Source organism: Paroedura picta, chromosome 8 (assembly GCF_049243985.1).
Source record: "Paroedura picta isolate Pp20150507F chromosome 8, Ppicta_v3.0, whole genome shotgun sequence".
Classification (NCBI taxonomy): Eukaryota; Metazoa; Chordata; class Lepidosauria; order Squamata; family Gekkonidae; genus Paroedura; species Paroedura picta.
The window spans coordinates 43,599,770-43,625,160 of NC_135376.1; the positions used below are offsets into that span (position 1 = coordinate 43,599,770).

At 46.2% G+C, this 25,391-nt stretch overlaps 1 protein-coding gene across 2 annotated transcripts; it reads left to right on the forward strand.

The window, feature by feature from the left end:
- The first annotated feature begins 1,453 nt into the window (after window positions 1-1,453).
- On the forward strand, window positions 1,454-24,099 carry RRP12 (ribosomal RNA processing 12 homolog). 2 transcript variants are annotated; one of them, XM_077349453.1, is made up of 34 exons: window positions 1,454-1,677; window positions 2,341-2,576; window positions 2,838-2,921; window positions 3,358-3,434; window positions 4,032-4,137; window positions 4,513-4,629; window positions 5,401-5,539; window positions 7,883-8,010; window positions 8,250-8,348; window positions 8,440-8,531; window positions 8,623-8,734; window positions 8,972-9,072; window positions 9,196-9,310; window positions 9,979-10,121; window positions 10,531-10,652; window positions 11,420-11,484; window positions 11,576-11,738; window positions 12,145-12,299; window positions 12,612-12,679; window positions 13,012-13,105; window positions 13,618-13,776; window positions 13,921-14,001; window positions 14,256-14,361; window positions 15,457-15,564; window positions 15,887-16,044; window positions 16,473-16,564; window positions 18,105-18,257; window positions 18,411-18,583; window positions 18,724-18,840; window positions 20,068-20,117; window positions 20,364-20,442; window positions 20,807-20,874; window positions 22,675-22,757; window positions 23,089-24,099. In XM_077349453.1, the coding sequence occupies exons 1-34, from the start codon at window positions 1,539-1,541 to the stop codon at window positions 23,189-23,191; spliced, it is 3,885 nt and encodes a 1,294-aa protein (XP_077205568.1). In that variant the 5' UTR covers window positions 1,454-1,538; the 3' UTR covers window positions 23,192-24,099. The 2 variants fall into 2 exon arrangements, with proteins under 2 accessions (XP_077205568.1, XP_077205569.1); XM_077349454.1 differs by lacking the exons at window positions 1,454-1,677; window positions 2,341-2,576 and adding an exon at window positions 2,607-2,744.
- Window positions 24,100-25,391: the final 1,292 nt, after the last annotated feature.

The following is a 25,391-nucleotide window of genomic DNA, read 5'->3' on the forward strand; positions in this document are numbered from 1 at the left end:
GACTATTTAACACACCAGTCATTTGATGTAAGAGAAGGGAGTTTCTAGATGATTACATTTACCTCATTCACCAGTCCAGCTCATGTTTCTGTCTTTTGTGAGCCACATATGGATAAACAGAAGATTTGTGTGTGCCCCTTTCTTTATATCCTCCGTCTACATGTATAAGGGCAAAAGTAACACTTCAGGCACCTACTGTTTTGGTTGCAGTGGGTAGTCAACCTGTGGTCCTCCAGATGTTCATGGACTACAATTCCCATGAGCCCCTGCCAGCAAACGCTGGCAGGGGTTTCATGGGAATTGTAGTCCATTGACATCTGGAGGACCACAGGTTGACTACCCCACTAATATTCCTCCTTATCCTTTAGGAATTTGTATTCCACTGGGCTTATTCCCAACAAATAAATATGCATAGGTCTGCCTAAACAAGAGTCTAAAGTGCTATGATGGTAGCCAATGAATGAATAATGAGTGTAGCAGCCAGTGCCAGAGAAATTGGAGTACAGCGCCAAAGATATTAGGATGAAGTAACCAACTCCTCTTGTTCAACTGGAAACTGAGACTGAATGACTGCATACAATCTCCGTCTTTTGCTGTCTCTTTGTAGCTGCGTTTGTGCCTGCCCCGGACTGTGCTCTTCCTTTCTGGTGTCAGTCATCCAGACAAAAAAATAGGGCAATACTTCCGGTTGCAAATTTGACAAGGGATTATGCTTGTAAAAGATTCTAATTGCAATTCCTGTCTTTGATTGTGGACAGTAGAATTCTTAATTTACGATTAAGAGCAACGGAAATACACAGGGATGAATGTAAAACCTCAGCAAACAGGAAGTTAGTTTCTCCTTGTCATCATTGTAATGAAAAAGCTTGAAACATTCCCCAAAGTTTTTTTCCCCAGCAAGATATAAAGACGTCATGACAAACATAACAAGGTAGCTGTAGTTTTGCAGCCGTTTTCGCAACCTCTTGACTGATTTATTAAACCAATAGTTTGCAAATACATGAAATTAACCCTCATTAAGTTAACACAGATATATACGGGGGAAATTGTGAAAACAATTCGAAAGCATTCTGCACGGGAATGTGTAGGTCGAGATTTGTATTTGAGAACTCTTCACACTCTATGTTTACGTTAGCGTGTCAAATTTATTTACTTAAGTCTCGCCACATCATCTGACGACGAACGTCGGCACACGCCAAGCATATAATAAACCTGTTCAGACTTTGAAGATGCCGCACTATTTATTGATGTACAGGACCTTGCTTAGTTACTGTGGCTTGAAAGTATGTTGCCTACTCAGAATAAGCCACAGGCAGTTACAGTGGGGAGGAAGTAGAACATGTAGCATTAAAGGCCGTGTTACAACAAAGCCATTCTCGTAATGTAGCAAAAGGGCAACGTGGCGCCGCCTGAACCTGTGGAAGCAGAACCGGAAGTTGCCACGCCCCTTGGAAGTAAAGACCCGGAATTAGTTTTCCGGCAAGACGGAAGAAGACGGCTGCACGTGGGTTTCTTGTGGCCTCGGCCGGTTGCTCGCTATGGGCCGTTCGGGGAAGCTGCGCTCTGGCTCCGCCAGTAAATTGAAGCGTTGGCGCAAAGGATGCAGCAGCGACAGCAACCCGGAGGGGCGGCGGCATCGCCTGGCGGCTCGCGGCCGTTTGCTTGCTCCCCGATCAGGTTGGGAGGACTGGCGCCTGGGTGTTGGGAGCAGAGCGGATTTGGGGCAGGAGTAAAGGGGGACTGCCCTGATTTAGTGTGGTGGAGATCCTCCCGGATGATCTAGGACCATCTCAAATTCCCCTTTGAATATGAATAATCCATTTGTATGCTTCAGCAATTACATAATTACATGGGGCAATAATGGGAGAAATGCTGGTGCTTGTATTGTTTGGAACGAGCTGAGTTCATGCCATCAAAAATGTACTTCTTTAGGATGGAATAGAGAGAAGAATTCTGTTTGTGCTGGAAAGGAGTCACATTTATTTTATACCCTAAGTTGCTGAGCCATGGTATTAAAAATAGATGTCTCAGCTGACTAAAATGAAGCCCTTGCATGTGCAATGTTGCTGGTATTTGGTGATTCAGTTCTCTGGTCTTCAATGGAAGGGTTGACAGTAAAAGGAGAGACATATCTGTTTATAATAAGCATGAACATTTGTTTTTAACAGTTTGTTTGTTTTGGATGTGGAATGGCTGATCTATAGGTCTAAGTGTTTTTTTCAGAGTTACTTGAGGACTGTTTTGTTTGTCACTGGTCGTTACAAACCTTCAGTCTTGAAGGGATCCAATATGATGTGATTGTCATGCTAAGACATAGCTGAATGTCGCTTTTTCTTACAGAAAAAAGCGATCTGACTGTGGATGCACTGAAACTTCACAATGAGCTACAGTCATCAGGACCACTTCCTACTTTTCGGAATGTGGAGGATGCCCAGGCCTATATGGAAGATGATAATGCAGAAACTAAGACCCATAGATCTTCAGCTACCTTCTTGAGCGGCCTGAGTGACTGCACCAATCTTACCTTCAGCAGAGTGCAGCGCCTCTGGGAGTCCAATTCTGCTGCTCATAAGGAGGTACCACTTTGTAATGCAGAAATGAGAAGCGCCCAGCAATGGCACTGACAATTTAAGGGTGTGCTGTCAGCAAATGGATGGTAGAGAGTTGCTTTGTCAAGCCTCTGCTTGCCTTCTGAATCGTTTCTCCCACCAGACTGTACTATGGAAACATTCACAGGGCATGATGTACGTGTGCGAGTGTAAGTTCGGGGAGAGCTATTAGGGAATCTTACCGAATTGCTTCCAGCTCTCAGTCATGGATTTTGTTATTTATTTTAGATCTGTGCTGTGTTGGCTGCTGTCACAGAAGTGATCCGGGCACAGGGTGGCACAGAGAGTGAGACAGAATATTTTGGTGCACTGGTGAGTGTCAAAATTGTGAGTGGGGCTGGCAACCTGGAGCTTCTAAGGCACCAGCATATATGACTGAGTGTGTTTTAATTCAAATGCTATGATCATAGGACCCAGAGATAATTCTATGTTAATGCTCTGCTGGACACATGTGAAGGTGGAAAGTTCTCCTTCCCATCAATAAAAAATGTTTGATCTTTATTGGTCTCCTGCTGTCCTCTTCTGAGAAGGGTGATGTTAGTTACCCTCCATAGTTTCCTGTTATCATAGACATGTTGGAACATCTGGGCTGATGCTTGGCAAATTGTGCGCTAGCCTCACACTGGTTGGGGGCTAATGGCAAGGTTTTCCATGGAAGGGATTATATATTGCCTCTCTGTGTAGGATGGAGTTCATGTGCCTGATTTGCGCTCTGGTTGCCTCACACCACCATACTATGTTTTCACAGATGACAACTCTAGAAGCAGTTGAATCACCAGAATCCATGGCTGCTGTAGCTTATTTGCTGAATCTGGTGCTGAAACGGTGAGTTTTAAGTACACAGGAAGTGTTCCTGGCCCATCTCAGTGACCCACAATCAGGATGCTTTAGAAGAAATAAAGAATAACTCAGAGGGTGCAAACTGTTAATTACTTCCAGGATCAAGCCTTCCTCAGCCTTGAACAGAAGATTTAGCCATTGAATTTTTCTGTTCCTGTTGTGGATCCATTTAAACCTTTTCCATGAGTCAACAAGATCATTGGGTTTACTTTCGACTTTTAATGTGTACCATCTTGTTTTGGTGCTTTCAGTATAATAAGACTGCTTTTTACCACACTTTCTGCCCTCTTTCCTTGTATGAATTGCATTTTGCATCCTTAACCATTGTAACCCCTTCAGTAGATATCTTGGATTATATTATATCTTGTTATAGATAGGCTGAGAAGAACTGTACTTGGAGTTTAAAGTACTAATCTTTTTGTTCTACATCTTGATAGCTCCTATGGCCTTTTATTAGGTTAAGCGATTGAGCAAAGTTCTGGGAGTAAGCCTAAATGCAAGACAAAGTGAGGCAGCTGAAAAAGTAGTGGAAAGCTTACTATTACTCATACTGCTATCCCTTGTTTTCTACATCCCTAAAAGGGTACCAGGTCCTGTGCTTATCAAGAAGTTCTCTGATACTTCCAAGGCATTCATGGGCATCTTGGGCTCCCAAGCTTGTGGAAACTCCACCTTGGCCCTGCGATGGGTAAGAGGTCCAAAAGGAACTAACTTGTGAGGCAAAATGAGCATGTCTGTTTGCAGAGTGGGAGGACCTGTCATAATGGGAGACCTCATTCAGAAGTGTGATGTGCATCTGAAAAACCATCACTCAAGGGCCATTTTTTCCAATTTCATACGTGATTGTTGTTTTCCACCCTTAAACAAAGTGTTGGGAGCACTGCTGGAAATCAGGTCATGCCATTGTTGGCTAAAAGGTCCAGGTTGCTATTTTGTGTCAGATATATCAGCAAATCCAATTGATATTGCTGAGAATTGCCAGGAGCAGCAGCAGAAATGTTCCTTGATATTCATCACATACTAGGACATAGCTAATATGTTAATGCCACATTCTTCCTGCCAGGTGATCTCCTGCTTAGCCACATTGCTGCGGAGGCAGAATCTGGTAGCCTGGAACTATCCTGTCACAATGCAAGTTTTCCATGGCATTCTCAGCTTTACTGTCCATGTCAAGCCCAAGGTGAGTCGCTGGAGTTGCCTGCTTGTCCATGCTGGAGATGTTAGCTGAGCCCCCAGAGAGAAACAGTTCTGCTCACATTCTGCTCAGTATGGAGTTCAGTTCAGTTGCACTAATACAAAATGGCTTGGATCCACTGGAGCCTTCTCACACATCGAAACATTGTAATGCTGTTTCTGTGGAGGCAGGATGAGCCTTTCAGGAGGGAGAAAGGGAAAATGTCGTGTTGCCAGGGTTGATGCTTAACCACATTATTATTGATATTGATGGTATTGATATTTATTGCTCACCTCTCCCCAAAGGCTCGAGGCAAGTTACAGTGTTAAACCCCCCAATAAAAAAACCCTATACACAATACAACACAGTACAAAGATGTGGCAGTAAAAAACAATAATTGACTATATCCCACCCCGAAGAAACCATACTAGAGGGGAGGGAGGTAGAGGGCGCTGTTGGCATTCACTACTGTGACTCTGATCCTATAGGGGGGCCCTGATCTTCCTTGCTGCCCAGCCTTAACCAATGACCTGGTGGAAGAGCTCAGTTTTACGGGCCCTGTGAAAATATGGAAGGGCCTGCAGGGAGCTCATTCCACCAGGTCGAGGCCAGGACTGAAAAGTGGCCAGGACTGGTTGTGGCCAGGCATGCCTTCCTGGGAAAATATATGGAAAATGTCCAGTGGATCCAAGTCCATGCTCTCCACGTATGGATGGTGAGTGTTGGGGATTCTACATCCTGGCTCACTTTCTTCTCATGCTCCTTCCCCTTCTGCAGGTCCGCAAGGCTGCCCAGCATGGTATTTGCTCCATCCTGAGAGGCAGTGAATTCCTGTTTGGAGATGGGGCTCCCTCACATCACCCAGCTGCATCTTCAACTGCAAAGTTCTGTGTACAAGAGATTGAGAAGGCTGGAGGTACAGTGGTGGGGGAAGATCATTCAGTGAAAAGTCATTGTATTCTGGAGATCTGATTTCACATTACTATTTGCAGAGTGAAGCATGGAGTTATCAGGCAGTTTATAGGCTGCAGCTACTCATAGACGATTGTTATATATGGGTGATGGTGATGATACTGTTAACTGCCTTCATAGGCTGTGGTTGGATGAAGTACAGAAGAAACCAGCATTGTGTGGGGAAAGGATTAATCTAGTCTCTACAGAATGCTTTTTTGAATTGGGTAGTTCCAAATAGAGATGTGCACTTGGTTATATTTAAGATCCTCTGCTATACAAGTATCCAGATCTTGAATATTTCTTGAAATATTTGGAAATATTCAGGTCTAGGTTTTTAAAGCTCCAAACTGGAGGAGGGGGAAAGTGTGTACATGTGTGTTTTGTTGGTTTGCATTTGGTAGGTTTCTTCCTCAGTGGGGAGGGGGGAGAGAGGCATCTCTGACAGGCAAATAGAATCATAAATTAGGGGGAGCTTGCCATGTTGATTCTGCTGGGATTCTTTTTGGGAAGCATTCCCTTCCCTTGCTTCTGTTACCTGGATTGGATTGGATTCTCTAGCTTGATATGTGGTTTTACCACATTGACTTGTGGCACTTCTGGGACTCTCTGGTTTTATATTGGTTCTGTTGGACTTATTGGTTCTGTTGGACTTGTTGGTTCTGTTTCTCTTTTGGCCACTGAATGCTTGTTTTAGTGTGTTCTTTGCTCTATTCTTTGCTCTATTGAAAACATGGGTTTTTCTTCAGCATAGGAAACCATGGAGGGTGGCTGGGGCATCTTATTCAGGGGCCTATGGAACTGAATCCCTTGGTCCAGTTGAATCTTGGGGGTTCTAAAGTGGGCAGGAAACACCAGCTCTCCCGATGTTTCTGTGTCATTTACTTAAAAAACTACTACAGCTCCTGGGTGTGAATAATACTTGAATCTCAAACAAAACCCAAATCCAAATATTGAATGAGTGTTGGAAACCTGAGTAATCCAGAATACTGATAACTATGCCATCTCTGAAATCTGGATCTGAAAAATACCACTTTTCGGGGTTTTTTTCTGATGCACATCCCTAGTTCCAAGGAAGCTGCTTCATTTCCAAGTTAGCTTGGGTAGGAAGATGCTGCATTGGGTCCAAATCATTATGACCAGTGCAAAATGAGAACTGGGAATGTCTCAACTCCCACTGCAGACCATTGAATCTGCCCAAATTCTGCTCTGAGGTGGTGTCATAGGCCTGTTGGGAATGGTGGGGTGGTAAACTAGGGGACGTGCAGTGGGAAAGGGATTCCCCTCCACCCCTATGGAAGTGCAGATACATTAGCAGAACAGCATCTCTTGTTCTTGTCATCTGTAAGTTTAGCTCTGTCCTCCACTGCACTGAGCCCTTTATGGTTGATAGTTGTATTTAAAAAGCCAAACAAACTCTTGATCAGAGTTTGTGTTTTCAGAGCATGTTAAAAGCTTGAAGGTGCTCATGGACCTAACCTTGCCATTTGAACGGCAAATTGACATCATGGTCTAGAGCAGCGGCCCCCAACCTTTTTAAGGGTGGGAACCGCTAGCAGGGGTGGAAGGGAAAGGGCGGCCTGGCGGCGCCACACATGCGCGGCAGCTCCATGCAAACGCACATGCTGGGGGTGGACAACCACTGGTCTAGCACCTTCTATTGCTTTCATTCACTTGCCAACTCACTCCTTTCTTTGGATGAACTGATCTTGCCATGCTAATCCATTCTTTTGTAACCTTGCAGCTGGACTACAGTAATGTGCTTTACATTGGGCTACCCTTGATAGCAACCTGAAAGCTGCAGGTGGTCCAGAATGCAGCATCCAGTTGTTGTTGATGGGAACGTACATTGACCATTTTGAAACAGCTACATTGGCTGTCTGTTTATTTTTGAGTTCCATTCGAGGTGCTGGTTTTGGCCTTTGTATATATGGACCAGTCTCTGAAGGTCTGTCTCATATGTTCCTGTGCAACAACTATGGTCATCAGGCTGTTCTCTCAGAATGGCTCACCTAATATTGGCCACAGCCCAGGCCTTTTCCTTTGTGCCTCTCACACAGTGGAATGAACTTCCTGAAGGGGTGAGAGGAGACCCTTTGTTGAAAAATCCTCTGGAGGTGTGTAAGGGCTTGCTTGTTTTAAGGGGAGCAGGTATTCAGGGTTGTTATTTATCTGTAATGCTTTAATCATCATATGTAAGCTGCTAAGAGGAAAGGCAGAATATAAATATCTTAATGAAATACCATTGAGCTTTTGTAGCTGAACTCTTGGGATAAACAGCAGGACTGACTTTCTGTGGTTCCTCCAGGTGCAAAAGAGGCCACCACCACCTTGCATATACTCAGTCTGTTGCGTGACTTGATGCCTTGCTTGCCTGCCTCATCTGTTAAACCCTGTTGTGAGACTTTGCTTCGGGTCATGACCCTCAGCAATGTGGTGAGTTCCCACTTTCTTGGCTTTGCTTGGGCGGGGGAGGTGTATACTTTTCAGGAGGAGGTGGTGGAGAGAGCTTTGGTGGGGGTAATGGTGCCGAGATGACTTTGGGATGTGACTGTTCATGCAGACACTCTTGTGGCTTTAACTGTATGTGCTATTCCTTGTGAGTGGGAGAATTTTTCCTGTCTCTTTGGGATAGATGTTTGAATAAGAATAAGGATTCTTATTTGCTTTCACAGCTGGTAACAGCATGTGCCATGAATGCCTTTCATAGCCTCTTTGGTGCCCAGCCGCCTTCATCATCTCTGCCAGCTGAGCTCAATGCCCAAATCATCACTGTGAGTCCTGCAAAAGTCAAACCAGACTAGGGTTGGGTCAGTTGAGCATGGGCCACTTTTGTGTATTAACCTCTGTGTATTGCTGTGTTAGGCCCTGTATGACTATGTGCCCAGTGAGGGTGACCTGCAGCCTTTGCTGGCCTGGCTAGCTGTCATGGAGCGAGCACATATCAACCTGGCCAGGTACGGAGGGAAGCTGGCATAGTAATGGGAAGGCTTGGGGGGGGGGGCATACCGTGCAGCTAGGCTGTAATGAGGCTCTTCTCTCTTGTAGGCTGCAATGGGAGCTGTGCTGGGCTCACCTTTCTCGCCTCTTCAGTGCAGTCATGGGCACCTTCCTGTCCCCACACCCCCAGGTGGTGTCAGCTGCTGCCCAAACCCTAAAGGTATTCTTACTTCTATCTGCATGGCAGAGCTGTCCAGACCTGTGGTTTTGTGAGCTTTCAATCAAATACGAGGTTGGAGAACTACTGTGGTTCAACATTGCATGCTGTCTTGTACATGCTCTGTTGGGGTCCCTATGGACAGCTGTAGCCAGCATATGGTACACTCTTCACTTCTAGGTAGCGTGAAATTGATGCTGGTGTTGGATTGTATCCAAATATATATTTGCTTTTTTGCAGGCTCTGCTCAGTGAGTGTGTGGCTCCTCACGTGGCAGAACTGGGGCTGGTTTCCTCTGCCACCCCCTCTGGCCCTGCTGCCCATGTCTGCAAGATGTTCAGGTAAAAGTGTCAGCCAGCTAGCTGGTGGGCGGCAGTCTGGGTTATCTTGCAACCACCTCTGTTAGCTGTAGGCTTTGCTAGGGTTGGTTGTTTTTGACTGGATATGTGCTCTTCTTCTTGCAGAGCAGTAGAAGAAGGCCTGATGTACCGGTTCCATGCGGCCTGGGGCTCTGTGTTGCAGGTTCTGAAGGCTTTTTTTGAGGCATGTGGGTGCCAGTTTCATCCCATGATGAGAAAGGTAGACCGCTATAAAAGTCGATGCTTACCTTGTTACTAGCTAATGGATTATTGTCCAAGTTTCTGTCACAGAAAAGAGATTATTTGGATATCAGAGCTTGCAAGATAGACAATCTAATCCCTCATGAATCTCCCCAAGCATTATGATCATCTTCAGAAGCCTTGATTAGAGAGCCCCTGTCTTCTGAGTTTGGGTGGGTGGCAATCCAGGAGAGGACCTTCTTGGGCCTCACAGCAAAGCTCTGTGATGCTCTGCCCAGGGAGATTCATTTGTCTCCTGTTGTCTTTTGCCGGCAGCTTGAAGACTTTTGTTTCAGTGATCCCTCCTTCCAATGTTTTCTTTTTGTATGTATTTGAATTCCTCTCAAAACCCTTAAAATTGTTTTCATAATGTATATTTGGGAGGGGATTGATTTTAATGGTATTATAATGTAATCTTATCTTGTATGTTTTAAATTGTTAACTGCCTTGGTGGCCCTCGAAAGGACAGGAAAACGGGATATAAAAGTCATAAATAAAAATGCTTCTGAGGTACAGAATTACTAAAATGGGGAGGTAGAGTGTTCGAATCAAGAGGGAAGATCAGAAAACACAGGGGAAATTATTTTGTATATCTTGGTGGCAGGTACCTCCCATTGACTCTCCCCTCTTTATTGTTTCCTTTTGCAGTGCCTGCAATCCTTAGCTGACCTACGTGGCTCCCCACACTTTCCCCACACTATGTTGCTTGACCATGCTGTGGGGGCTGCTGTGGCTACCATGGGCCCAGAGGTTGTTCTGCAGGCTGTGCCCCTAGGCATCGATGGCACAGAGTAAGTATGATCTCTGTCTTTGAAGGGAGTTGTGATGTTTCTCCCCGGAGAGGAACATACCTGGTTACAAGAATGAATTTAAGGTAGCTAACATGATAAGCAAAGCAAGGTGATGTGTGGCACAGAGGAAGTGCCGGACCATCCGGAAACAGTGCTCTTTAATAATCTCTTACTATATCTTTTTATGCCATCCAGCCTCATACTCCAAAACTAAGAGTTATTGGGTGTACTTTACATGGGGCTTTCACATCTCCAGCGGCTTATAGGTTGCTGGTGACTGGAAGCCAAAGTCACCAGAGAATGCACAACAAAGTGCCCAGGTCAACGTATTCCATGGTAGTGCTTCCTGAGTCCGCTTATGGTTACATATTGTGACTTTACCCTCTCTGCCACCTATCTTTTTCCTTAGGGAGACACTGGATTTCCCTTGCAGCTGGCTCCTTCCTGTGCTTCGGGACCATATCCATGATGCCCCTCTTGCCTTCTTCTGCACCTACTTCTTACCACTAGCTACCACTCTAAAACTCAGAGGTAACTGAGTGTGTGGATGAATTAAACCCAGAGTGCAAATGCACAGGACCCAGGGGGGAACAAGACAAGCCCAATCTCTGTGTCTGAGGATATCATTAGCACCGGGCAGACGGCATGGGGAAACTGCCATTGACAAATCTGCTGTGCCAGATTCTAGAAAATAAAGGCCAGCCCCTTAAGATGAACATTGGTGAATATTCCCAGTTTGCTCCAGCTTCCTGTTTCTTGCTTCTCCCTCCCTTCCCAATAAACACTTTCAGCTCATGGGTGTGTGGTGTAGTGGGCGGAGGGTCAGACTAGGATCTGGGAGACCCAGGTTGCAATCCTTACTCTGCCATGAGGAATCTGCTGGGTGACCCTGGTCTGGTCACAAACCCTCATCTTAACCTACCTCGGGGGGTTCTTGTGGGGATAAAATGGAGGAGAGGGGAACAAGGGAAGCAGTTTTGGTTCGCTTCCATTGGGTAGAATGGTGGGATATAAACAAAGAAAATAAGTTACTTTATATCTGTGCCTACTTGCAGTTTAATGTCTGTTGTCTGAATGCAGCCAATTTTACCTCAGGAATTAATTTGTATTTGTAAATTGTGGCATAGGAACATTTGGTATTTTATGCCTGAATTCAAGAAGCAGGCTGTTTCTGCTCAGGTCTGCACGGATACCTGGCTTTGCTATGGTACATCCTGTCCAACAGAAGAGCATTCCCAGGTTAATCATTTGTAGCATCTTTTGAATACCACTATCTTCTCCTTTCTTTCTCCTTTTAGCCACAGCCCTTGCCCAAGCAGAACGACACTTAGAAGCCAAGATCTATGATACGCTGCAGTGCCAGGTGAGGAGGGGCCTCCACAGCTCTGCATCCTGTATCTTTTGGGGCTTTGCTGGGGCAATGGTTCTAATCTGCCCCCCCTCTGCCTTCTTAGGTCTGGAACCTACTGCCCAGTTTTTGCACCCACCCTCCAGATATAGTGTCCTCATTCAAGGGACTGGCTCGCACCTTGGGAATGGCCATCAGTGACCGGTCTGATCTGCGGCTGATAGTTTGCCAAGCTCTGCGCAGGCTAATTAATAAGGGCTGCCAAACAGGTGAGGTCTTTTTGTGGGAGAGGTTCACTGCTGCTCTCTGCCATGAACTCACATTGCATTCTGGATTGGTTCTGTTGGGTGCGCCATTAATCCTTTCTTTGATTCCCCTACCATATCCTGTGTAAAAGAATATCCTCCTGTGTTCATCCTCTCCCCCCTCCCCCCACAATAGATAACAAGTTGCAGTATAACTAAATGCCATTTTATCAGGCACCATCTTTCTCCTATTCTAGCCTTGGAGCAATGCTCCATCTAGCTAGCATTCTAATCCCAGGCAGAGACCAATTGGAGTTATGTTTCTGGCATGCCTGATGAAGTGCGCCTGCACCAGATGAATATCTGGACATATCCGTCTCCATCTCTATCTGGCCTTTTTAACCTTGCATTTCTCTGCCTCCGCTTATAGATGCCGAACGTGCTGAGGTTGGGCGCTTTGCAAAGAACTTCCTGCCCATCCTTTTTAATGCTTACAGCCAACAGGACACTGCCTCTCAGAGCCCTGTGCAAAGACGTTCTGTGCTGGAAACTGTCCGAGCCTATTTGACAGTCGCAGAGCCTCAGGTGAGCAGAGTTCTACAAAATAGGGCACAGATGCCACTCGCTGACGAGCTAGGATGGAGACCAATCTATGTGGGTGGATCTTAGAATTGTGTGTCAGGAAAGGAGCTAAGAGGAATTTCCTCCCGGCTAGACTGGCCAGGGATTCCGGCTTTTTTGTTGGGGGGGGGCATTATCTCAGCATGGAATTGGGGTCACTGTGGGCAACCAGGTAGTTGTGAACCTCCTGAATTCTGCATGGGGTTGGACTAGATGACGCTGGAGGTCCCTTCCAACTCTATGATTCTGTGATTGAGAGCCTTCTCTCTGTTGCAGATGATGTGTGGATTCCTGGAGAAAGCTACTGAGAAACTGACCAGCCCTGATAGTTCAGAGTTTTCCAGGTAAAGCCCAGCCCCAAGGTGGCCACCAGCTTTTCTTGTATTTTTGGTTCTGACCCTACTCAGTAGGAGTGTGGCTTTTGCAGCCTGCAGAATCCCTGTCATGCTTTGCTTCCTCTATGACACCCCAGATATGTAACACTGTAATGGCATCATCCTGTAGTGTTCTGAGATGCAAAATGTTACATTCCCTCCTTGCTTGCCTTAGCGTTCCCTACTCATTTTTGTAGAAAAACAGCACCCTTCCCTTCACTCTGTTTGAGGGAGAATGAGCAGAGGCCTAAAGATGCTTAGCTCTGTCTTTACTTTTGCTAACAGCACTGTCCTTGCTGCAGGCTCTCCATGTTGGATCTTGTGGTAGCCATGGCTCCCTATGTGGATGAGAAATCCCTGCGTTCTCTCTATGGTACCATCCAGCCCTCCTTGCAGGTGAGCTATCCTGTCACTGACCTGTTGCAGACCTCTGGCTTGTTGCCTGACTGTTCCCTTCTCTGACCATGCAGAGACTGCCGGATTACTATTGCCAGAGTCCGGGGGAGCGGGGAGGAGCACATTTTTTTAGATAGAAAGGGAATGGGTATCTCCCTCCATTCAGGAGAAGAATCCAATGACAGGGTGGTGGGAAAGGGTGGCAGGAGAAGTAGAAAGAATAGATTGAGCCTATCAATATTTTCCTGGGACCGCCCCTGTCCTCTGAAGCTGTGCTGGTGCTGAAGAAAACCTTTGTGTCGGACGATCAATCTCAGCCTCTTGGATAATTGAGACTTAGCAGTTACCATCTCAAGGAAACAACAGTCGTCCTTGGCGATGGACTTGGAGTCCCTTTCTGTTTTTCTTATTAGAATAGGGCAGGCAGCGAAGGATGAGAGTGCATGATCACTGTGCTTGTGAGTGCATGAACACTGTGTTTCTAGGTTTCTCTGTCTGGTTCAAATGCCTAGAAAAAAGACCATGGGATCCAGAAGAAGGCGTATCGAGTACTGGAGGAGGTGTGTGCCTCTGACCGGCCTGCATGCCAGGACTTTGTGCGAAGCCATCTGGAGGAGCTGCAGAGTACTCTTCTGGGCTCTCTTCCCAGTGCTTCCTCACCTGCCAAGAGGGTAAGGAGAAGGCATAACTGCTTTGCAAGATGAAGCGGGACAGATGCTGAGAGTAGAATTTTGAGAAGAAGAGCAGAGGGATTGCAGGATACCTTCCAGGCGCTGTTATTTTTAATCTTGCACTGTGTCATCCTTTGTTCCCAGCCCCGGCTGAAGTGCCTCCTCCATGTCGTCAAACAGCTCACAGCAGAGCATGAGGACTTTGTCACTGCGTTGGTGCCTGAGGTGAGGAGGAGCAGGAATGGGAAAAGAGCAAAGCTGATGCCATCTATCAGAAGACAGGGAGAAATGTCGCTCTCAGCCTAGAATGTTGGAGCGGGCATGAATTTTTGTCTCAAAACTGCCCCAGTTTATCTGTAGACCAGGGGTAGTCAACCTGTGGTCATTTCTTGGTGTTTCAGGCTGTGTATATGGGGGAAACTCCTAGGCCTGTCTCAGGTTAAAACAAGGATGCTGATGAATATCTTTGCTGTCTCCAGGTAATCCTCTGCACCAAGGAGGTCTCTGTGGGTGCCCGCAGGAATGCTTACAATCTGCTTGTAGAGATCGGTCATGCCTTCCTGAGGTTTGGCCCTACTGCAGATGGTGAGTCCTGGTTGCCCACACTGGGATGCTGCATGAATATGCTGGGATTTGGGGGAGGGATGCCACTTTCCCACTGTTCACTGGTGCCCTTGCTAGCTCCTCTCTACTCCTGTGGGTTTTAGCACTTGTGGTGCTGCAATTGCCATTGCTCCCTCCCCCCTCCCAACTGGGCTTCATAACCATGAATGAATCTTGTTTTGGGGTATGTTTAGTTTAAATTTTCCATTAGATTACTGGGTTGTGAGACTTGCCTATGTTCTGCTGTGCATAATTCCATCTACCAGCAGTGAGATTTTGTTTACAAGAAAACAATCTAGATTGCTAAATCTTGCTTTTGATGCTATATTTCATGCTGTAGCTGAACATTTGCTGAAAAGCAAAATACACGTTGTGCTACCCTTCCCAGGCTGCTGTTCTGGTATTTTTATTTATTATTTATTCATTCAACTTCTACATTGCCCCTCAGTTGGTATCTTGGGGCGGTCCTGTGGCTGTTTCCTGTCCCCATTCCCATGTTGCCTGCTAAAGATGGACCTCCGAGTCCTCCCAGCTTGGTGTGGTGGTTAAGAACAGCAGACTCTAATCTAGAGGACTGTTTGATTCCCTGCTGCTCCACATGCAGCAAGCTGGGTGACCTTGGGCTCACCACAGCACTGATAGTACTATTCTGACCGAGCACTCCTGTCAGACCTCTCTCAGCCCCATCTGCCTCACAGGGTGTCTGTTGTAGGGAGAGGAATGGAAGGTGATTGTCATCCACTTTGAGACTTCTTTGGGTACTGAAAAGCGGGGTATAAAAACCAACTCTTATTCTTCCCCTTTGTTCTCTGATGCAATGGAAGAATTCAAAGTTGTTTAAGGATGTGATTCTTTTCTCGGTCTCCAGGGTACCTGGATTTAGGCAATGGCTTGCTCTGCCTTAAATTCTTTCCTTTTCATGGAAATTTCTGTATAGTTACAGTCTACCTCCTGCAAGAATCTCTTTGGTCCTAGTTAGCAGCATGCTATATGGAGTTGTGAGTGCCTTACTTTTAAGCGAACTGGGAGAAGACAGGATTGGGATCTTCTAACAGCCAGTTTTCCAATTCCCTTTAGATGCTATGCAGCGTTACCTTCTCCTGGTCTATGCAGGCTTGACCGGCTCAGTCACCATGATGAGCTGCAGTGTTCTTGCTCTTGCCCGGCTGCTCTTTGAGTTCAAAGGTGAGCAAACTTGGGAACCAAAAGCTGATTGGATAATGCTAATAGCCTCATGAGCTGGGAACTGGCCTTCTCGCTGGGATTGTTCAGGAACCTTTGAGCTGAGTTTGTGCCAGGTTGGGTGTATCCATGAGGATGTGCAAGGAGCTGTCTCTAGGTGTATGGAGCTTCGGTTCCAGGGCTTTGAGGGTTTGTTTGTAAATGCAGGAAAGAAAACTCTCTGATGTGAGATAGCAATCCAGAGAACTCACCCACATAGCTGCAGATGGGAAGGGATCTTAAGCATTGGAGCATGCTTTTCCTAAGATGATCTGTTGTTTGGCAGAACATATCAGTCCAGTGGCCTTGGAGCAGCTCGTGCAGCATATCTGCCTCATGGTAGGCTCACGGACACGAGACGTCGTCAAGTCAGCCCTGGGCTTCCTCAAGGTGGCGCTGCTGCTCCTGGACGGAGCCTTGCTGGGACGGCACCTGCAGACTATGGTGAAGTGGGAGTGGCGTGTTTGGGTCAGGCTGTGGGAAGGAGGGTGCTGGAAACAAGTTCTTTCAGCTTGCCTGTCTTTTAATTTTCCCAAAAAGGCCAGAGTTGGGAAAGTACTTTCACTGATTGATCCCAGCCCTGCCTCACAAAAGGCTGTCTAGAACTTGGCACAGATGCATGAGTGTGTTGGAACTGCTGCTCTGTCCGTATGCTAATCCTCACAAGACGCCACGTCCCTCTGACTGCTCTCAGAAAGTAGTGGGGCCATCCCCTTAGGGAGGGAGGGAGTGGGCGGGAGAGATCTGGGGCTGAAGAGCCTTGTTTCCTAAGTGGTGTGGTTGCCAGGCTGTGTGTGTGTGTGTGTGGGGGGGGGGGGCGGTAACGTTATTGCCATCTGCTCAGAGTTCTGATGCCGGGTTTCTGCTTATAGCTGGAAGCCATTGGAGGCATGAGTGATGACATGAGGCGGCACTTCCGCATGAAGCTGCGAAACCTTCTCTCCAAGCTGATCCGCAAATTTGGGTTAGTGCCAGGATTGGTGGGAGGACGAGTAAGATGCAAAGTGATGAATGGGGACTGAGAAGAGCTGATCAACGTTGTCTCCTTGAGTGTTGTCAGCTGCCCTGGGACCGCAGGGAGGGAGCGAGTACAAGTCTAATGATAAATAAGGGGAAGGACTGCCCACCATGATCCCCTCCTCAGGCACACACTAAACTGCCCCCGGGTGCTCTAGGGCGCTTTCTGCCTAGCGGAGGTTGTCTTGGACTGCGACACCCTGCATAAGGGCACACCCTTAGCCACACTTCTGAAATTCACACATTGTTGGGATCATTCTGGCTAGCTTTGGTGGCCAGACATCGTTAGGGGCTGCCTCTCATCACCCCCACCACTTGGCATACCACCACCACTTGCTCTGGGCTGGGAGGCACACAGGAGCAGCAGCTGAGATTCTGCCCTCTTTGGAGAGTTTCCCACCACAGTGTGAGATGTGCAGATGTGGTCAAAAGGTTGAAAAATGCTGACTTACAGAATTACTAAACCTGTTTGGTGTAGTGCTTAGGAGTGCGGACTTCTAATCTGGCGTGCCGGGTTCGATTCTGCACTCCCCCATATGCAACCAGCTGGGTGACCTTGGGCTCGCCATGGCACTGATAAAGCTGTTCTGACTGAGCAGTGATATCAGGGCTCTCTCAGCCTCACCTATCTCACGGGGTGTCTGTTGTGGGGAGAGGAAAGGGAAGGAGACTGTAAGCCGCTTTGAGCCTCCTTCGGGTAGAGAAAAACGGCATATAAGAACCAATTCCTCTGAAGCCAGTTATTCATTTCTCATTACTTTTCTCCAAGGAAATGGTCACAAATTGACTTTTTTCCAAGGCATGCTTGCTTTTTTTTCAAAGAAATCCTGAGGAAGGTGGGAGAGTTGTGGCAAGGGGCACGTGCATTATTCATCTTTTAGGTGAAGGAGTTAATTTAAGATGCTGTTTTAAGAACTATCCATGTTGACGGCAGTTCTTCTGGACAAAGCTACAAAGGTTTTTGCTACCTCCCAGGATAAGGATGGGCCATTTAGGTCAGTAATGGGTGAATGTTTGGCCAAATTTTACAAGCATCAAAGGAAAATGAGATTATTATGTTGAGATTATAGGCTTGATCTGGAATATAAAGCCAGAAGCTGTGTATGTGGTTTGCCTGCTTTTTGATAGATAAAAATGGTCTAAAAAAAAAAAGGATGAATCCTCCTTGATCCATCACACTGTTTTACCTCCTCCCTTCTGGAGGAAGATAGTTTTTGTGGTTTGTCTGCAAATACAAATTACCAGGAAGAGATTTCTCCTTTCATTAGTCATAACCTGCTTTTAGCAGTTACTGCTAAACTTGATGCAGATTTTCTGTACTGTCACTTCCACCTGACCTGATGTTAATAAGAAGATGCATCGTTAGTCGCAGGCCAAATCTCTCCATGTCTCATGACCTTACCTGAACTCGTCCTGCAGGCAGTTTTTTTGGGTGTGCCTGGTCCGGCTGGCTTCTGTTACACTGATGTCTCATCTTCATCCCCTAGCTTTGACCCCGTGCAGGCTTTGCTCCCAGAGTCGTATCGCAAGGTGCTGCTGAATATCCGTAAGGCTGAGGCAAGGAATCGGAAACGGCAAGCGCTGAAACGGGCAGCTAGTTCCGTGGAAGAGGACAGACCAGTGAAGTCCAAGGGAGACAGGTATGGAAGTGGTTCAGGTTGCAACTGAGAAGTGCTCAGTCTTCAAGGTCAGGGCAGGAGGGATTTCTGGCCTCTGACGTTCTTTAGGAGCAGAAGGGCTGTGTGTCCCGTACCCCTTGACTGAGTGCCACATACGTTGCCTCCCACCTGCAGCATGGAGGAGATACTGGCAGACTCAGACTCTGACTTGGAAGATGACAGCAAACAACGTGATGGTAAAGAGACCAGGAAGGCATTACGGCAAAGAGGCCAGGCCTGGCTCAAAGAGGGAGAAGGCGATGAGCCCCTCAACTTCTTGGACCCTCATGTGGCACACAGGGTGCTGGGTAAGGACCATGCGGCGAACTCTCACTACTGGAGACCTTTTATCTATCTCATTGTTGGGTGGCATGAAGACAAGAGATGCAGGCTGGATGTTCTGCTTCCACATAAGGGCTTTGCACTCTCGTTTCTTTCCCCCATGCAGCTACCAAGCCAGGCACTGGTAAGGCTGGGAAAGTCAGCCAGGACTTCAAGGTGTCAGCTGATGGGCGCCTTATCATATGTGATGATGAAGAGGAGGAGGAGGAGGAAGAGGCTAAAGGTACTTCGGAATGTATTCAGAGGGGGAATTTGGGTTTTCTAGTAATGGGCGATTGAATTATGAGTGACATAATTCTACCAATAGCACAATACTAGTATCATGATTTGAGTGTTCAAAAGCTGGCAGGAGCTCATGGGAATTGTAGTCCATGGATATCTGGAGAGCCGCAGTTTGACTACCCCTGCTTTACAGCAACGCTGTAAGGTGGATCAGTATTATCATCCCCAAATTTATTGTATTTGTTGGGTTTCTAGGCCAACCCTCTCCAAAATGGTCTTTGGGATGCTTACAGCAGACATAGAAATATAATAAAATTCTTAAAAACCTAAACGTTAAATCTATTTAAAATTAAGCGACAGTCAATCACTCGCTTTCTCAGATTTATCACCAGAAGCCAGGAATCACGAGAAGTGGAGCTTCTGGTTCCACTTCCAGCTTGGATGGGGTACAGTCTGGGCAAGCCTGGGCAAGGGGGGTGGTAAGAGTGCAGCCCTTAGCCTCAGCCAAATGCCTAGTGGAAGGGTGCTGTTTTACAGGCCCTTTGGAACTTTTCAACCAGTGCTGGGCAAGACCTGAGAGAGAAAGGAAGACAGTAAGGTCACATGATAAGTTCAGGCTTAGGGTAATGATTCAGAGCATCAGGCAAGGATCTGGGAGATCCAGGTTCAAATCCCCGCTAGCGCCAAGCTAGCTCATTGAGTGACTTTGGACCAGCCACTGACTCTCAGCTTAATCTATCTCACAGGGTTGTTGTGAGGATAACATGGTGGAGAGGAGAACGATGTAAGCCACTTTGGGTGGGAAAGGCAGGGTATAAATGAATGAAATAAATTTGTGAAGAAGATAATGAAGTGAGGACTTTTGGCTTGTACTCTTGACCGCAACACCACAACAGCTTCCATTTCTAGCCACTATGTTCTCTTCATAGCTCCATGTCATATTCTGCACATAACACAAGTTCCTTAATTGGAGAAAGCGGCGTTGTCTAAGTATATTGTTCAGATTTACACCGCTGGAATAATTTATTTTTCTTACAGAGACTTGAATATTGTGGTGTTTAGAATGTAGGAGTGTCTCCTTACAGAACTCAGGATTGATTGATGCTGGGCAAATGTTTCTAACGCTAGGAAAAATGCTTCTAAGCCTAGGAAAAGAAGAGTACAGTTAACATGCTACATTCCAGACATTGTCATTGCTGTGTCTTGATATCTGTCATCTTTGTTGCAGGAGTAGATGAAGAGATGGCAGATCTAATGCAGGAAGTTGGGATCCGGAGTGTAAGTGATGAGAGATGTGGATTGGGGTTAGAGGAGGAAAAAAACATCTTTACAATGGAAATCGCATACACCCAGCATTGCTGAGATGGTTTTGCTCTCTGAATCTTGAAATATATTGAGCCTGACTGTTGAGTGTTCGGCCTTTGCCAGACAATGAGTACCAAAGGGACTGGAGGACTCCTGAGCCCCAGTGGGAAGCATAAGCTATTCATTCTAGCTGATGCATGGAATTTCCCTCCCTTGCAGAAGAAGGCTCAGAAGCGCCGATTTCGGGAAGAGGCTGATGACAAAGAGCAAGACAGCGATGCACAACCACAGTATAAAAGTATGTGTATTTTTCTTGGCTGATGCTGTAGGCACTTATTGGCATGAATTCATTCCTTTGGACTGGTGACCGGAAGGGAGATGATGTGGTTGTGTAATGCTGAGGAGCAGTCCTTATGGTTACACTTGCCACCCAGCTCCATCTGAACACACAGAGTTCACCACCATCTTATGTTTCCATGTGATGCAGAAGCACAATAATATGGTAGTAAAACGATCACAAGGAGGCCGTTTTCACACTGGCTCCGAATTACTGTTGCCCGCTAGCGAGCCTACAGCTCAGTGGAGGGCTGGGCCAAAACTTTCTTTTGTAGCACAGCTTCCACACCTCATGCCCTCAACACTGATCCTGTCCTTGTTTGCAGCTGGAGGGTCTGGAATCCATCGTCCTGTTGGCAAGAATGCAGCCCCTGGCGGAGAATACAAAGCAAAGGTAAGAGCATAATAAAGGATCATTGTCTGAGCCAGAGTGTGAATATATGTATGAAGCCATTCACATCACTGTCCTAGAAAGTTCCTTTTTTTCTAGACTTTTAGAGCCAAATTAGCCATCTGGCTTTCATGCTGGTTATGGGAGTGAAACTGCCTTGGTCATCCTGGTGGATAGACTGCACCAGGAGAGGGATGTAGGGAGTACACCCCTGCTGGTGGCTTGTTTTGGCCTCTCTGTGGCTTTCGTAGGTGGCATTCTACTTAATTATATAGTAAGGTTAGAGTGCAAAGTATTAATGATGGTGGTGGTTCTTGGAAGAGAGGCTTTAGAAGGTGGTGCTAGAAGACTGCTGCTGTACCCCTTGGCTCATGTTTTGTGGAGTTTCACAGGGTTCCAGCTTTTGTCTCATGCTATTTAACATGAAACCTCTGTTGGAGGTTATTGGGGATCTGGGTTTTTTGGGGGGGGCTGGAGGTGAGGTGCAGTCATAGCTGATTTACAAGCATACCTGTGGGGTTTTCAAGGCAAGTGACTAATAGATGCAGTCTGCTATTGCCTGCTTCTCTGTCACGACTCTGAACTTCCTTGTTGGTCTCCTATCAAAATACTAAGTAGGGCCAATTCTGCCTGGCTTCCAAGATTTGATGAGATTGGGCTAGCCTGGACTATCCAGACCGTGTAGCCAATATGCTGAAGACTACCTAGCTTTCTCTTTGTTTTCCACTGAATGTGGAAAAGCAGTGATGAATACTTGAGCTAAGTGATAGTCCGGATGTGGGCAAATAAACGTAACCTAGACAGGGTGGAAGTAAGATGGATTGGATATTTTTCTGATTCTGGAGTAGGAATGCAATTTGTTGGATGGGGTAGAAATGCCCCCTTCATAATGTCGGTTGGATGTGCTTTTGGATCTGGTTACGCTTCCGATACCCTGATAAAGGCAGTGGCTAGGAGTGCATTTGAAAGCTATCCTAAGCAGCTCTGCTCAGAAGTATGTCCCATTTTATTCAGTGGGGCATACTCCCAGCACAGGGAATGTTCTTAGGATTGCAGTGTTTGAATTCTTGCTGCAGTCTCTCCAGCTGAACCCCTTCCTGGGTCACAGCTACAGCATTTCTGTAGTGTAATATCTAGATGTGCTATGTTATAGGCTGCTTCTGAAAAGCATTGAGAAGCTGCTGCTGCTGCTGGCTGCCTCCCAGTTGGTTTCCGTGGCCAGTCCATCAGGCTGTTCTCAAGGCCCTGGGCATTGGTCATTTAATCCTTTGGCTTTGTTTCAGCTTTGCTCCAGATTTCGTGTGGTTGTAATTTCTGCATCCTGATCCTGTTATATTGCTTACTGGATGCCTTACTGTTGACTGCACTGGCTTATACTGTGTACTTTACCTTGAGTCACAGTGGGAACAGAAGACTATAAATAATGTTGTTTTTTTTAAAGCAGGGACTTCTGGCATCTTCAAAGAGTGCTACTTGGCAGAGGATTTTTGGAATTCCGTTCCACCTTCTTAGGCTTTCTTCAAAGTCATGTTTAGAAGAGCTCTCTCATCATATATACTGTAGCACAATATTCAGTGCTCCCACCCTGAACTTGGACGTCATTCCCTTTGAATTAGTTTTTAAACTTTGGAACAGCATAGCTCTAACTAAGCCTTGCTTTTCTCATACAGCATACTTGTTTTGAATTCCTAGAAACTGAGTCTTTGGATGCAGGGTGGCCATTTTGGGCTGAGACGTTCCCTGTGGTATGTCCTGCAATATGCCTGCCATCCTCTAAGCAATTATCTCCTCCTGTTCCCACAGAAAGGCAAGGGGGACCTCAGGAAGAAGGGCCGGCTGGATCCTTACGCCTACATCCCGCTGAACAGAGCCAAGCTGAACAGGAGGTACAGCATGGAGGGGTGGGGCTTACTGGTAGCTTACTGGTGCCTGTGCCTCTGCAGAACAAAAGTGTTCCTCTTTCCATAAAGGTTTGTGATGAGTGTGAGAGGGAGAAGTGTGTGTGTGTGCGTGTTTGAAGCCAGCCCCAGCCATAATCCTCCATCTTGGCGCTTTCTCTGCTACCGAAGAGGCTAAAAGCTTGCAATGCACCAAGTGCTGGCTGGGACTGCTAGCAGCAGGGTTGCAGCATCCACATGTTGCTATGGAGACCTATACCTTTGTCTGCTTGCTGTCAGCTCATTTTCTAATCTTTGAAGGTTTTATTTTCCCTTGCAGGAAAAAGGCCAAACTTGAAGGACAATATAAGGGCCTCATGAGGGGGGCCCAACGTGGTGCCCAGGCTGGCAAGAGACAGCGCAAGAAGCAACCCCACATCTAAAGGAGAAAAGATTCACGAAAACTCTGTCAAGGCAACTGGACTGTGGGAGGATCTGATCATTGCCACTCCTGAGCTGGTCTCTGCAAGCAGTATGTGATCTCATGTCTTGCACATTGGCCATGTACGCGTGCAGGCTTTCCCCCCTGTAGACCAAAAGAAGATCAATGGAATATATACATACCACCCCAGTAATTTGTTTTAAGGATCTATGCAGTTTAGCTCTTTCCTCCAGAGGACAGTTAGTAGTTCTGAGTACAAATGTGTACATTTCAAGCAGCCTTTGGCTTTCTGGAGTGTGTATGTGTGTGTGAAGGAGAAAGAAAGATTGACAGCTCTAATTTTTGAGCAATAAATGCTATTAAACCCAGAAGCAGCAGAGGTTGGTCTAATAAAAACCTCTCCCTCCGCCTATTTTCCTCCGGTTTGTTGAGTACCAGAAACATTCTGGCAGCTATTTCTGAGAACTCACTAGGATCTTTCCTGAGATTCAGGACATATTCTGTGATAGATGGTAAGAATGGAGGTGAAAATTGACATGAGCTGTTCCCTAGATCAGGGATAGCTAACCTGTGAGAAGCAAGAAATCCTGGTTTCTAAGCCAAACACTACCTGGCTCCATTATCAGGTATTTTTTTTCTTCCATTAAATGCCAAGAACAGACAGCATGAAGAATGCTGTGCTATTTATTACCTACTGCCATGTACAAAAAGTTAGATTCAATGTATATTGGCTATTGATTACTACTAGTAATTTTCTTTGCACATATTAGATATTTGCCATAATATGCCAATAAGGCAATTTTGTATAGAGTGTCCTCTCTCTGGAAAGAACTAATTCAGAAAGATGCTTAAAGGCAGTTTAAACAGTAATATACTAAAAGGTATAGTAATAAAATACTTTAAATAAGACTACTTGGAGTAATTATTCAAGTTTTACACGTTTCTCTCTTTTCAGGCCATTGAGTTCATTTTACTATCTTTAGCTGTTTTTCCCTCTCTTGGTTTTCCTCCCTCTATCAGGGTTTTAAAGTTTCTTGTTTCAAAAAGGGTGACAGTTCAGGCCACAACTTCTCACAAAAACATATCCTCTTCATGTTTCTAAGTAACACTGATTAAGGAAGATGGGTTTACATGGGGAACTTGCACAATACCGGGGGCTGTTGCAGTGCCATACTATTGTTTGCTCTAAGGGGGGGGGGGAGAGAAGGCATAGGAAAATGGAAGTTTTTTTATCATTCAGAATGATGTGCCCATGGATGTTCATAACAAAGGGACTTTGTGCTGCTGCTGAGAAAATGAAGGACAGGTTGGGGGTTTTTATTAGCATCCTCATAGAAACAGAACCATGTATATGCCAGCTTTGCATCTACAACCTGATATATATGCCTACTACTGTTTGCAAATGTACATTCACTCTCCATGTGAAACCAGGAATGTGAGATTTAAATAATATGGTCAGCTGAGCATCTGTTAAATATAGTATTGGAATTGCTGAACTCATATGTAAAGAAAAATCAAGTGTACATGTATTATACGTTTCCACTATTCAGCCTTCTATCCTTCCGAGGTTGGTAAAATGAGTACCCAGCTTGCTGGGGGGTAAACGGTAATGACTGGGGAAGGCACTGGCAAACCACCCCGTATTGAGTCTGCCATGAAAACACTAGAGGGCGTCACCCCAAGGGTCAGGCATGACCCGGTGCTTGCACAGGGGATACCTTTACCTTTACCACTTTGGAACAGGGCTCCAGTTCCCAGGTAAGACAGATTAATACATGAGTGGTGTTAATGAAAGCTCATCATGTGGATTTGTCACTCAAGACTTCACACCTCTTCACAATCAAGACAGCTAAAGTGTAGACACAATACAAGAATGGCCTGGGTCCCTCGCCTACACTCACTTTGAATTCAGGATGCACTAAAGGGATGGCAGGAATGTTCACCATGGGTAGGGTTGCCAGCTTCCAGGTAGCACCAGGGGATCTTTTTCAGTTGATCTCCAGACAACCAAGATCAGCCGCCCTAGAGAAAATAGCTGCTTTTGAGGATGGACTTTATGACATTTCACCCTGCAGAGGCCCCTACCATCCTCAGGCCCCAACTTACATCACTGCAGTCTATCAGGAACCTGGGTGTGATCCTTGACTTCCTTAACAATGGAAGTTCAGTTCATGAGTGAGCACAGCTGGTCTTCTTTCATC